Source organism: Xenopus tropicalis, chromosome 9 (genome assembly GCF_000004195.4).
Source record: "Xenopus tropicalis strain Nigerian chromosome 9, UCB_Xtro_10.0, whole genome shotgun sequence".
NCBI lineage: Eukaryota > Metazoa > Chordata > Amphibia > Anura > Pipidae > Xenopus > Xenopus tropicalis.
This window is the reverse complement of record NC_030685.2, coordinates 24,840,940-24,855,301: the sequence shown is the minus strand read 5'-3', so window position 1 is coordinate 24,855,301 and position 14,362 is coordinate 24,840,940. Positions and strand designations below refer to the sequence as shown.

Here is a 14,362-nt window from a genome sequence, read left to right as displayed (position 1 = left end):
CCCTCTGGCATTTGCCAGAATCCACAGATTGCCAGTCAGCGCTATTCCTGCTCATGTCTGGATCTGAATAAACAAAGGTAACTGAATTGCTGCAGCAACAGCAAATCTGGGCAAATCCCTCTGTGCTGAAAGCTGCAGATTAGTTTTAGTGCCCTTGTACCTTCGGTACTTGGACTTCAGACTGGTAACATATGGTACAGAAGATGTATATTTTAATGACAACACAGTGATCAGATAAAGAAATATTTCTTTAATTGAATGTTTGACTTAAATGCCTTTAGGCCAGTCAGTAACCAGGATGTTTTTTTTTCCAAAACTGTGACAGTAACCTTATCCTGCTTCCATTCTCTGGTGTCTGCTATGATAAATATACATATAACCTATAAACAGAGAATTGATTACATAAATCAGCCCCTCTTTCCACAATAGATCAAGTATACACTCTTTATGCAGAGAATCAGCATTATAAATCAGAATCACAGATCAGAAACAAAAGGCGTATTCTCCAAATTTCCAGAAGATGCCATAGATTTCTTTCCAGATGCAAACTTCTTTGCAGCCTGAAAAACAAAAAAATAATTGATCACTGAACAAGTCAGGCACTTTTACTTTTATAGGGCTTAATAAACAGCTGTGTCACACGTGCTATGGACAATTACATAACCATTTTGATATTATTCAGCACAAAGTGCGAGCACAGGGAAGCTATCAAACAGGACTATAGGCCCCAAGGGCCTATTATTAACCATTGAATTTATTTTAGAAATGCAGAACCCTTGGCAAAAATAGTTAATGACTGGTGATATGAAATATACGTACTTCACTATTTGCATTATCTACCTCACGTACTTATTGCAGTCTATATGAACAAATTTACTCTTATTTTTAGAAATGGATACTGTACCCTTATACTGATTTTGTAATGTCTTAATTTGTGTTTTGAAAATATATAAAAACAGTTAAAAAAAAAAAAAAAAACCCACAACTGTGTCCAGAAAGCATTTTATACATTTTATTAGTGCTTCCCTCAGCACAGGTACTTTGTATAGAAGGTTGTTAAACAGCTCCTCTAGTGGCCATAAACAGACTGTACTATTCTACTGAACTCTATGGAGAATACCTTAACTCCACACTTGCAATAAGTAAAGTTCTATGGACAATTTTTGTCCATTAAAATGTTAATGGGAGATACCAACTACTTAGATTTCTCTTTAGCACAAGGCTTCTGTATGGGTACATACAATCACTCTAGTATGGGTACATACAATCACTCTAGAGCTATTCAGCCTGGAATTCCCTCTATCAGTGAATTCCTTTTGCATCATTTTTTAAAGCATAAACACTCACACTGACAACGTCGGCACTGGTTACAGAGTCTATCTGCTGGATTGTTTCAGTTGGGGTTACATATGTTCCAGATGCTAATGCCTGGGAGCCAATTTCACCTAGCAGACCACAGGAACTCTCCAGAGTCATCAAATACTGGGATTTCAGCTGGTTCCTGAAATAGTTTAAGAAAAATGAACGGATGAATTAATTAGTTCAGGATCAAGCAGTAAGTGTTGTTCACAGGGCACAATCCTGCATAAAATTCAATATCTGATATAATTTACATTCGCTAAAGAAATAGGATTTACAATAGTTTGCATGTTATAGCTCCTATTCTGGATGCAGCTATATCACAGGTCTAAAAATGGGGAAATATGTCCTGCATTTTCAGTCATCCGTTATGGTTTGAAATGAATTAATTTTACTACCAGGTCAAAATTACTACTCATAAGCTGTAAATTTTTCAAAAACAAAAAAATCTCTTACTTTGCCTTAGTAACGTCAGCTTCTGTGACATTGCCCTGAGCCACTGCCTTCACTTGGTTAAGAGCAGCATTGATAACCTAAAATGACACAGATATACATTTGTATTGTGTTGTATTGAGATATATATAAATATATATATATATATATATATAATATTAAATGTGTTAGCAGTAAACCCTTTTTGAATGTATAAGGGATTTATTTTGCCTTTTGTTGTTAAGATCATTAATATATTATTTATATTGCACCAGCAAGTTAAGCAGTGCTTAAAGGTCACCTATCGCAAAAATCTTGTATCTCCCACCAGAGGTGCAGGCTGACAGGGCCTGAAAACCCCAATGGGTGCTCTGCCTCCCACCCCTGGCATTGGAAACCACTTCTGGTAGGCCACGTGACCATGCACTTGTATTAAGATGAGCGCTCCGGCTTGGGCAATATGCTCAAAACACCATATAAAGAACGGGCCCTTGCTTGCCCGAGCATGCATAGGTTTACATTTACAAATTATTTTTCAGCAGAAAGACAGTGGGTATTTGCAGCTATTATGTAAATAAGAGAAAAAGAAAAGTATGACCCCTAAAATTACACCTCTCCTTCCTTGAGATCTGAAATCCATTTCCGAAATTAAAAACATAACTTTTATTTTTCCACCAAATAAAGTGCTTAACTAACCATATTTAAACAAATATATTAAAACTACCAGTAAAAGCATAACTATATAGCTGATCCTGCCAAATGTATGGCACTCGCGTGTTGTAAAAAAAAAAACACACTGGAATATACAGTCAGCTTAATACTCCAACTTAAATTGGTTGGTCACTAATATCTTATCACTGTATCCTGCAGGAATAAGGTGGGGGTAGGGTGAATAGTGATAATATTACATGATATAACAGTATATAAAGATTTACCTCACTTGCTGCTGCTGCCTGAGAGACAGTGTAAACACCAAAAAGACCAGAATCCGAGTAGCTGGCATTGAAAGCAGACACCTAACATGGGGATTTTAAGTAAAGATCAATTAAAACAGTTGCGTCTGTCTATATAAATAATCTCTTATGGTATCTGCACTCACATCAAATGGCTGATTGGTTGCCTTGTTAACAGCCTGAGACAGTTTGCTGCTAGCATTGCTTCCTCGTTTGATGAAGGGCCCAGCGCCTAGAATGTGCTGCAGTACACTAAATGCATTTGCCTCATGACTACTTGTGGCTGCTCCTTCAGCAACAATGGCTGCATGAACAAGGTTATCTCCATTGTGCTCTCGGATTTCGGCTGCACCAAGAGAAAATGTATTTTATTAAACGTTGGTTGTCAGAAACAAACAATGGCTGCCAATAGCTCCCATCTCCCAAATATAAACATGTATCTCCCTGATAAACGTGGAAGTTCATTAAAGCATTTAGTAAATTGTACAAAGTTTTATGAAGTAGTTTCATGAGCATGGGGGCTCCTGCCATGAGTCAAAAAAAAAAAAAAAAAGGAATCAAGCAGCTCCAGGCAGCATTTGAAAACTGCAGTGAATTTTAATGGCAGTGTCAGCACACTACATGTTTCGGGCAGAGCCCTTTCCTTTTTTTGACTTTATGATATACTGCTGGGGTGGTTCACAGACACCTGGAATCTGCAGCCGTATACTACTGATTACTTGTGCTGAACTATAACCCAAAATTTTTTGCTCCTGCCATAAGGCAAGGTGAGAACTTTGATTCAACAGGCAGTGTGCGGTTAAAAAGCCACTTAAGGTAACTTTAATAGCCAAATATATGGTTTTTGAAATGGAAAGTTGGCTCTTGTAGTGCAATTGTGCCCCCCGCCCCTGAAATGCTTCTGTTTACAAGAATACATTATTCCAAATCAAGGGGAAAAAAAAACTATTTTAAAGGGGACCTTGTCACCCTAAGAAATAATAGCAAATGTATTTCTATTGTGTTAGTTGAGCAAAATAAACTTCCCTTACACTATATAAATAATATAAATTTTGTTTCCCATGTTTAGTCTTGGAATTACACAATCACACAAGCACCATTTTATGGATACAGTAAGTAAGGCAAGCTTTGCATCATCCCAAAACCTTGTTAATGTGATAGAATGGAGGAGCGGATGCCCAGGCCCTTGCACTAAGGCATAGAGGCAGGGCAGTCAATAAATGATTGACAACTGGGATTTTTAAATGCCTATATAACGGGTATGTATGTGTTAATAAAAAAAGGAATTTGGATTTCATGTTTAATTTGATAAGTATACGTTTTTTGTTTGAGAATTAAGGTAAGCTGTTGCCTCTCTCCTGTATGTAGTGTAGTATTGGCACTTTTTTTCATGCTGTAATTTTTTGGGGAGGGAAGGGGATGTTGCTGCTTTTTAATATAGTGATCTTTTCTCATACAGATAAGTAACTAGGCACACTAAATGACCCAGGCGGTTTTGTTTTTAATGCATTTCCAGATTTCTGTGCATTCATATTTACACACGGAAGCAAAAGAATACAATACTGTTTACTATAGCAGAATTATAATATGAGTGAAATTCTTTAGTATAAAACATTTAACAATTTGCTTTAACTATTTGCTTTCATCCAGTATTTTACTGAAACAAGAAAAATGTTGCATACCTCCACGATACTGTGCTTTCACACCGGCAGAACCGGATCCACTCCTTATATTCAGGAACTGCTCCCCCACTTGTTTAAGAACCGAGTGGCTCACACCTAAAATTCACACAACTGGAAATTAACCATATCCACTGAGAATTACTTACCCTATTTGGATGAATTTGAATAAATCAAGGACAATATATGTGTGCAGCTAAGGGGATTGAATTTACTGGCTAATCATTGCAATCAAGCTCTAGGGCACACTAAGGGACACATTAACAAAACACTCTATAATTTACATTTTCAAACTTGACTAAACTCAAGTTCTGAGACAAAAGAAGGATCTTCCAGGAAAGTGAATGGACATCTGCCATTTACTTCTACATGAACGCCACAAGTTTTAGAAGGTGAATTCTTGGATTCGGATTTTTAGATGCATAGTAAATCTCGAAAAAAAAATTTGAGATTTAGCGCTGAAAATCCAAATCGAAATAAACAAGAAATCTGATGGTTAGTAAACAGGCCCCTGAGTACAAGATTGGCTTCTTTTCACTTGCATTTTGTAGGCAGGGTCTGCTCCTGCATCTAGCTGCACTGAGCATCGGCCCGAGTGCTGCTACACAAGCAGAGAATGGGCCGAAAAAAACAAAAGCATGCATTTTTAGGCTGATCTCTGCTCCACAAAACACAGGCAGAGAGTAGAGGGCCCTATGTCTAGTGTGCACTTCCCTTAAGGGCCATTTCATCTAGTTACTACTAGAACACATTTTTCTTCTTAAATTAAGAAACACATTTCATACATTTTAGATCCATTACATTCAATAAACTAACGTACATGTTAAGAAAATATGGTAAACAATAAGCAGGGAGTACTTACAGGTGCTACTTAAACACATTTTTAGTCTTTAAGGGCTCTGGCACACTGGGAGATTAGTCGCCCGCGAACAGGGAGTTTTGTCGCGGGCGACTAATCTCCCCGTGTGCCAGAGCCCTAAAAGGACATGTCAACCCAAAATTATTATTTATTATTATTGCTATTGAAAGCAGTGCTCACCTGTCCTTTTCTATTCTCTGCCCTGGCAGCTCTGACTTTTATAAAAAAAAAAAAAAAAAGTAGCGCAAGCCAGCAGACAGACAGACCTGTCTTGCAGGAGAAGACTGGCTTTTGCAACATTGTTTAAAGGGGACATTGTGTGAAAATCATTACTGTGTCACTGAATTGTACTCATCTAACTATAGTAGGAATGTGCTTTAAAAAGTAGTAATTTGGGACAATTTATTGAAATTTTTTCAAAACCCCACTGGTCCCACCAATCTGTTACACTTCCTGCTGCCTCCTTTCCCAGGCTGTGCAGGGGACTCGGGGGCACTCAGCACACTGCACTGTAGGATAGGAACCAAGCAGCATCTAGGCTGACCTGATAGGGCAGGGACTGTGTATGCCCAACCCTCATTTGAAACTTGCACAGGGGCCATACCAGATCTATTGGGAGCTTTAATAAAGGGGACATTTTCATATAAAGTATTAATTTTTAGAACACAGTGAACCATATGTTATTCATAATTGCCTACAAAATTAGAGTTTTTTTTTGTTTTATTTTATCCTATAGGTCTCCTTTAAAAAGTTATAACCAGGAGTTAAGCAAATCCTACTTTCAACAGCAATTACATTTAAAAAAATGTTTTTAAAGCACTAACAATTTTTAATAAGTCCATACTGGAAAGTTGCTTGGAATTATGTTGCTTATGAATTATTTTATGGGTTGAATTTTATGGGTTGACATGTCCTTTAAAAATAAGCATTTATCTTTCTGGTCAGTATTTGTGCACAAATATAATGGGAATTTAGCTGCTATTTGTATGCATTACATTTTTTAAAAACTTCAAGCACCATGAATGCACAGAGTTTTGTGTTTTTACAAACCTAATCCAACCAGTGCCATCCTTGGGCTTGTAAAATGGTTCTGTACAAACTGCTGCAACTGATGAAAAAAAAATAAAGAAAGAAAAATCACTATCATACAGTAGATGAAGAGCCCATGTGGCGCTGCACTTCATAAACAAAAGCATGAGAATATTAGGAACTGTAAAAGTCAAACATTAATTCATACCTCATCTGATGTAACTTTTCCAAGTCTGTAGTCAGGACAGTACAAGGCGTTAGCAAGTGCATTTCTGTATGCTGCTACGTGAAGGTTTTCAAGAACTCCTGTCCAAAAGCAGGAAACAAAGCTTAATAAGGACTGTTTGCATCAATAAAATATACTCCATATATCCATCAATAAGCCCCTTCCTTTCATAAAAACTGAAATCCTTCTCTCTCTCTTATCTTTAACCACATTGTAATGCTGCAATCCAAAGATAGCAATGGGGCAATGCCTTAAACATATCCTAAAAAGACTTGGAGAGCAATAATAGCATCATAACAGTTCATGGAGGTGCCAAATAAGGGCTAAGATTGGCTATTAGGCAGCCTCTATGCACACTATCGGCTTCCAGGAGGCTTTATTTGGTAGTAAATATTGTTTTTATTCAACCAAAACTTGCCACCAAGTCAGGAATTCAAAAATAACTACCTGGTTTTGGGGCACTGAGAGCAACATCCAAGGGGTTGATGAGCAGCATATTGCTCACGAGCCACTGATGGGGATCACTGATATAATGCTTACCTTTGAAGAGTTATCAGTACTGCCTTAGTCATTTTGTTTATAAGGCTAATGGCACATGAGTAGATTTGTTGCCCATGGTTGCCCGTGTTTAATCTACTTTTGGCGACAAATCTCCCCAAAAACATATGAGGCACTTCGATTTCCAAAGTCGCCCTGAAGTTGAGGCAGCCATTCTACAGCTACGTTACACATTCAGATTGTAACCTCTTTTGAGAAGGCCTTTGTTAATTAATCTTATTTTTGTATGAAATCTGTATATTCAGTGTATACACCCATTCACTGTACAGCACCTCAGAAAATGTTGTCAATATATAAACACTTAATAACAACAACACTGTTTTGGAGGATAGGAGCATTAGCCTGCTGTGTACTGTACAGCCCCTTAAAAGCCAACCAATAACATTAATATTGTAGGCACAAATGTAAATAAACATTCACGTTTAGCTAAATCCTTGATTCTATAGTTGGGCTCTGATGTACGGCTAAGAGATGTTATTCAGCAAGGGCTGTAGGGACAACACTTAAAACGTACTAACTGAGGTTGAAAAATGTTTTATGTATATACCACCTAAACTTGTAGCTTATCAAGAGTGTACATTTAACGGACATTGAACTTAATATTAAAAGAAGAAAACCGTATCTCAAAGGCTTATAAGTATACAGGTATGGGGCCTGTTATCCAGAATGCTCGGGACCTGGGGTTTTCTGGATAAGGGATTTTTCCGTAATTTGGATCTCCATAACTTAAGTCTGCTAAAAATCATTTAAGTATTGAATAAACCCAATAGGCTTGTTTTGCCTCCAATAAGGATTAATTATATTTTAGTTGGGATCAAGTACAAGGTTCTGATTTACTATAACAGAGAAAAAGGAAATAATTTTTAAAAATTAGAATTATTTGCTTATAATGGAGTCTATCGGAGATGGCCTTTCCGTAATTCGGAACTTTCTGGATAACGGGTTTCCGGATAAGGGATCCCATACATGTATAGGTATATATGAGTAACTTACCGACTTGTGGGTTTTGATATGCAAAGGCCTTATCAAGTTTTACTTTTGCCTGAAGATCAGATACCTCCCATCTCCTGAATTCTGGTGCAGTGGTAACATTGATGAGGTATTCCATTACAGTGTCTCTAAAGCACATAAATGAAAGAATAGGCATGAGAAAATGTTATGAAATATGCCACCAGAGGTCACCATTCTACAACTAAAAGCAGCAGATTAACAGCATTTAAAAGTATGCTGGAGAAAAGTATTTTCCTTGCTAACAATATTGGTAAAATTAAATCAGCGGTGCAGCAAAATTTGAAAATACTCAAGCATGGGTCTAATTTTTGTCCTCCCCTCACAACCCGCCCCACTGCCCTTACACAGAAACATCTTGCAAAAGAAAAACACATGTTGGGATTAGACAAATTCAAAGGCTGTTAGTAAGGACACACAATACTCACACATAATCTCGCAGACATTCAACTGAATAAACAATATTTTCCCTTGTAGAGGTCACACTGAAAAAAAAATGAAAAGAATTCAACTTTTCGTGCATGTAAAAGTCTGGAAGAAATAATATCCCAAGTCCATTAACATATACCTTAATCCACCACCGACAGCTTCAATTCCACGGGTTATTTTAAATGCTGATGCACCCTTGGTTGTCTAAAACAAAGCAAAAAAAACACTCAAACAAATGTACAATTATTAAAGCGGACCTGTCACCTTTAGAAATAATTCCAAAATGTTTTCTATTGTGGTTTACAAGCAAAATAAACTTTACTTACACTATATAAATTATTTTAATCTTAGTTTCTTCAGCCTTGGAATTCACAATTGTAGCATGCAGGCAGGGGCCATTTTGTGGACACTTATCAAAGCAGGCACTGCATTCTGCCAATATCTTGTTTCTGTGCCAGTATGGAGGGACCTAATGCCCATGTCCATGCACTGGTTACAAAATGACATGGTGAGGAGGGAGGGGGAATGTGAGGGGTGCAGCAACATCTAAGAAGTTCTGAATTGAAAGTGAAAGTAACTGTCTGCCACACCTCTATGCCTAAGGCATAGAGGCGGGGCAGGCAATATATGACTGACAGCTGGGATTTTTAAATGCTTTTATAATAGGTATGGATGTGGTAATAAAAAATGATTTTGGGTTTCTTGTTTAATTTGAAAAGGGCTTTTATTATACAGCTTTTTATGTCTGGGTGACAGGTCCACTTTAAGACATCTGTCTTATGTCCTGCAAAGTCCACCCCTGCCCAAATAAATATAAGTAAAACATCTCTATTTAATAGCAAATACATTTTTTTACACACATATCTAACCCTCCCCTCTCAGCCATATTGTTGCTCTCAGGCAGAAGGGAACTGTATTTAGCTTTGTTATTTAAACAGATTAGTCTATGCTTTGAAATAATTACACTGATAGAGTCAAAAAGTGCAATAGAGTGTCTCTAGTTTGAAATGCCACAAAGGGGGTACCAAGTATTGCATTTATAAAATCTACCGAGAACTTAACTATACAGGGCCCAAGGGGCATAATGAGAAGTGGTATCACTGAAGTGCAAGCTTTTGCTTTTTTAAAAGACAAAGGTGATGTGGACTTCAGTGTTATTATTAAATTTGCCTTTCTAAGATACAAGTCCTGACACTTTTCATGCACTATTGAAAGCATTACTCAAATTACTCTGCTCCAGTTCATACACAATTGGATCCACTTTTACTGATTTCCAAGGCATAATATGGAAAGCAGCTCAAACCAAAGTTTTGATCTGTAAATTTAAAATTAATGTCAGTCAAGCATTCTGAGCATTTGAGTTTTTTTTTTTTTCTAACAGTGTAATTTATACAAGTCTATCCAGGCTGACAAGACTTTTAGGTACCTGTCGGAGAATCTACGTCTGGTATAAATCAATTTTTACTACATTCATCCAGGAGGATCTTTTGAGGGGATTTTGAAATAGAAAATAGCAGAATGGCACTTACCAAGCTGGATGCAAGACGAAGCACATGGTTAACCCCAAGGTTACTGGCATTTTCATATCTGCTTCCTGCCCTTATAAATACGCCAATCTTGGATGATGGGGAATAATTTTCTAAAGATGCAATCACCAATCCATTTGGTAGCTTTGTGAGCTGTATTATAAATTAACAGTTGAAGCAAGCTGAGCAATACACAGAACAGGCATTATACAAAACAGAGTTCATAGTGACTACAGCTATTATAATGAACATTAACAAGAAAGTTCTAATGAAATAATTGCTTAGGGCATATATAATTGTAGACAGTGGCATATCACTGCTGTAGCCATTACTAATCTCATATAAATCTATTTGCTAAGAGGCCACAGTAGCCTAAAGTTCTAATAAACCTGAGACTCCAAAAACATCTCTGCATAGCTAAACCAGAACAATATGTGCTAAACCTGCAGTTATACCTGCCATTTCACAAACAGATGGATCTACATACAATATACACTCATTCATACGTCTGGTCTGTTATAGATGGTCCATTATAAGCATCCTTTAAGTTAAAGTGGTCATACAAGGGCCGATAAAACCTGCTAACAGACCTGTAGCTTATTGGCACATGTATGGGGCCTTTTGATGGACCAACTTGACCCATATCAGGCTGAAAATCAGGCCAATGTCGACCAGGCAAGTTGTCCCATTAATCCAGTCAATATTATCCAATATCGCCCACCACAAGGCAGGCATATTGGGGAAGGATTCACTCGTTTGGCCATTTGAGCTTTTTGCCTTCCTATTCAGTCTCTAAAGCCTGCAACAGAAATCTAGTGGTTGGGGGTCAGTAATAATGGGGACCAGAAATCAAACAGACTTTGAAGCTTAACTGTTAGTTATACTGCATATTGTGCTCTTAATTTCTATTAGGCCTTCTCCCATTCTGACTCAAAAATTGTACTTGACAACTATATAATGTAGTTGATAACTATATTGCACTTTTATTTACAGCTGTAGCAATTCTGCATTCCCCCCCAAATGTGATATTTAGAGTTTGGATTTAGTTCGGCCAGGCTCTTGGATCTAGTCCGAATCATACTAAAAAAGGCACGGTTTTGGAAGAATCCGTCATTCTGTGAATTTCTAGAAATATTAATATACCTGTAGCTCCTCCGGGTTAAGGCGTGCCTGTCCACTTGCTTCGGGTTTTGGAGCAGCTTTTGCAGAGTAAAGCCTCCTCTGGGGAAAAAAAGCAAGTAGTAAATCAATGTTTTGCCATTCTTGACAAAGTTTTCTTCTCTATAATATTTACTTTACAGTATCAAGACCTGATCATCATAATCCATGTTACTTTTTGTAAATTCACTGTGTACTAGGAATCCTGTGCGCTTATCCCATTTAAGCCTGTCTTTGCTCACATGACTGTAAACACTTCTCAAAAAAGCTATAACGTATGCAGCAATTAGGCTTCACATTTGATGGTTTTCATATTCGTATCAAAATGATTACATATTTATATTTGCTTATAATAAATAAATGCTGTGTTTAGATAAGACAATGTATTTTATTACCATATTTTTAATGTCAAGCCTGATACAGATGAAGAATGTTGACCCACCTGTGAACTGGTTTTCACCTGTCACTTTTGTGGATAAGATTTTGTGGCAGTGTCATAATCTGAATAGTGTTTTATTTGTTTTTATCTACTAGCTTTTACTGCATGTGCAACTGAGTGAAATGTCACGTTTTGTCATTTACCAAAATCATGCTAACCTGACCTTTTTGTAGAAATGAATTTCCTGTAAATTATAGCCTCATATCCTTCTGTCACGTGACTTACTGAAACTTTTTATGAACAAAAAAAAAAAATAGCCCCCTTGTGTAAAATACGAGTTCCATGACATGTATAAAAGCCAAAGGCCTTATAATTACTTATAATATTCTTACATTTTATTCACTATATAATTAAAATAAGCAAATATAGGTTTAGTTCAATAAAGAACAGCACAGAAGGGATCAGAGCCATACCACTGGGGCAGGTGTCTCTATGATCTGCATCCTGCATATACACAGGAGAGAACTTTTTGGGAGTCAAGTGAAAGTCCGTAATCCTTAGAAGGCCACCAGCTGTAAAGATGAAAAAACTGGGGAGAAGTTTAGAAACAAAAACAGGGATAAGGTAGATAAGACCACTCAAATTCTACCCATCTCACATCTATTGCATATTCTACAGTTAATTGGTGAAAAAATCATAAGGGAGAATATGCAGCTATAATGCCATCTTGTATTGCCATGCATATAAACAGGACAATAATACTCTGTATTTAATTTGTTAATGGAAATACAATTGCTTAGATCAGGCTTGGACATTCAGTGGGTGATATCAATCCATTTTAGATTGATTCTAAGTTGTATCCCACACCTTGTGTCTCAACCTTTTCTCCTTGTAGATTGTAAGCTCTTTTGGGCAGGGCCCTCTTCACCTCTTGTATCGGTTATTGATTGCTTTATATGTTACTCTGTATGTCCCATGTATGTAACCCACTTAATGTACAGCGCTGCGGAATATGTTGGCGCTTTATAAATAAATGTTAATAATAATAATAACCCATAGCAGCCAATCAGGTGCTACCTCTGATTAGTCAACTGCATTAAGAAGATCTGATTGGTTGCTATGGATTAAGTTTTTCTAGTCACAGGTAGTCAGAGGCAAAGGACTATTCTCAGAGTAATATGAATTCCTTGCTCATTGGCTGCCCTACTGGTGTTTTTTTATCCAATGAACAACCCAACGTCAGGGAATCATTTATTTCATAATAAAGTTGTCTATCCATTATCTAGTGTTACTATTGCTTAGATAGGGAATATCCAACCTGCCACAAAGCAGAGGAAACTTCCATGCACTTGCAAAGAGGGAAATAGTGGGAGTTGCAGTTTCACAAGAGCTGATACCATATGCTTATAGGTCGCTCTGCACACGTAAATACATGCTCTCAATCATAAATTCCAGTTTTCCTGCTACACGTACAGATCCCGCCTGCGTCCCAGCTCCAGGGCAATGGGGTGACCTTCAGCTCGTACCCCCAATACACACCGGGCCGGAACTCCCGGCACCCAAACTCACGGTCCAGCAGCGGTCCCCCACCCCCTCCCACACAGGCACAAGGGTGACACCGACACAGGGGCATAGTGGGGGACACAGGGCAAAGCAAATGCCTGGGACCCAACTCGGCTCCTTCCCATAGCCACAAGCTACACGTTATACAACAGCACTGGTTCCAGCCCTCGGAGCGCTTATCATGCCGTGAAAGGCTTAAAGAACAATATAAATGCTTACAGAGAGGAACCGGGCACCCGTAGCAAGTTTCATGGCCTCACTCTCTCCTTCAGCCGCTGTCAGGAAGACAATATGGCAGCCACCACAGTCCCGGCATGCGCGACTCCGCCCACTTCCGCTACAGCTCCGTTTCTACTGAATGGTGGGCGTGTACTTGACTTGTGGCAGTCACCTTGGGACTCTTCTGCTTTCTGTTGTGCATGAAATGGGATTTGCGTAGTAAGAGGGCACCTAACTCCCAGCAAGCCCTGTTAGACTTGGCTATATCTTTGTAGAGACGGCGTTTTACTTTAGCAACAGCCTGAGGAGTGTGAGGGGATTCTTTATTGTCTGGAGAAATACTGAATCTGATATAGATACTGAATCTGATATAGATACTGAATCTGATATAGATACTGAATACTGAATCTGATATAGATACTGAATCTGATATAGATACTGAATACTGAATCTGATATAGATACTGAATCTGATATAGATACTGAATACTGAATCTGATATAGATACTGAATCTGATATAGATACTGAATACTGAATCTGATATAGATACTGAATCTGATATAGATACTGAATACTGAATCTGATATAGATACTGAATACTGAATCTGATATAGATACTGAATCTGATATAGATACTGAATCTGATATAGATACTGAATACTGAATCTGATATAGATACTGAATCAGATATAGATACTGAATCTGATATAGATACTGAATACTGAATCTGATATAGATACTGAATCTGATATAGATACTGAATCTGATATAGATACTGAATACTGAATCTGATATAGATACTGAATACTGAATCTGATATAGATAATGAATCTGATATAAATAAGCAGCTGCTAAATCAAATCTAGATAGAAATGAACAAGTGTGGTCCACAGAAAGGGCCTGTTTTGGGGTATGGAGTTTTCCCCATTAAATGAAGGTATAGGAGCACATACATTATATAAAAATTATGCTATACAAAAATAAA

The 14,362-nt window shown here is 37.6% G+C and overlaps 1 protein-coding gene across 1 annotated transcript; it reads right to left on the bottom strand.

Annotated features, from left to right (window-relative positions):
• Positions 1-230: 230 nt before the first annotated feature.
• uqcrc2 (ubiquinol-cytochrome c reductase core protein 2) lies at positions 231-13,412 on the bottom strand. The gene is made up of 14 exons (NM_001016666.2): positions 13,378-13,412; positions 11,202-11,279; positions 10,062-10,211; positions 8,672-8,736; positions 8,532-8,588; positions 8,089-8,213; positions 6,520-6,617; positions 6,333-6,390; positions 4,427-4,522; positions 2,891-3,090; positions 2,727-2,807; positions 1,816-1,892; positions 1,348-1,501; positions 231-560 (listed from the first exon to the last, which is right to left on the bottom strand). Exons 1-14 carry the CDS (start codon positions 13,408-13,410, stop codon positions 477-479), a joined length of 1,356 nt encoding a protein of 451 aa, NP_001016666.1. The 5' UTR covers positions 13,411-13,412; the 3' UTR covers positions 231-476.
• Between the last annotated feature and the right edge of the window lie 950 nt (positions 13,413-14,362).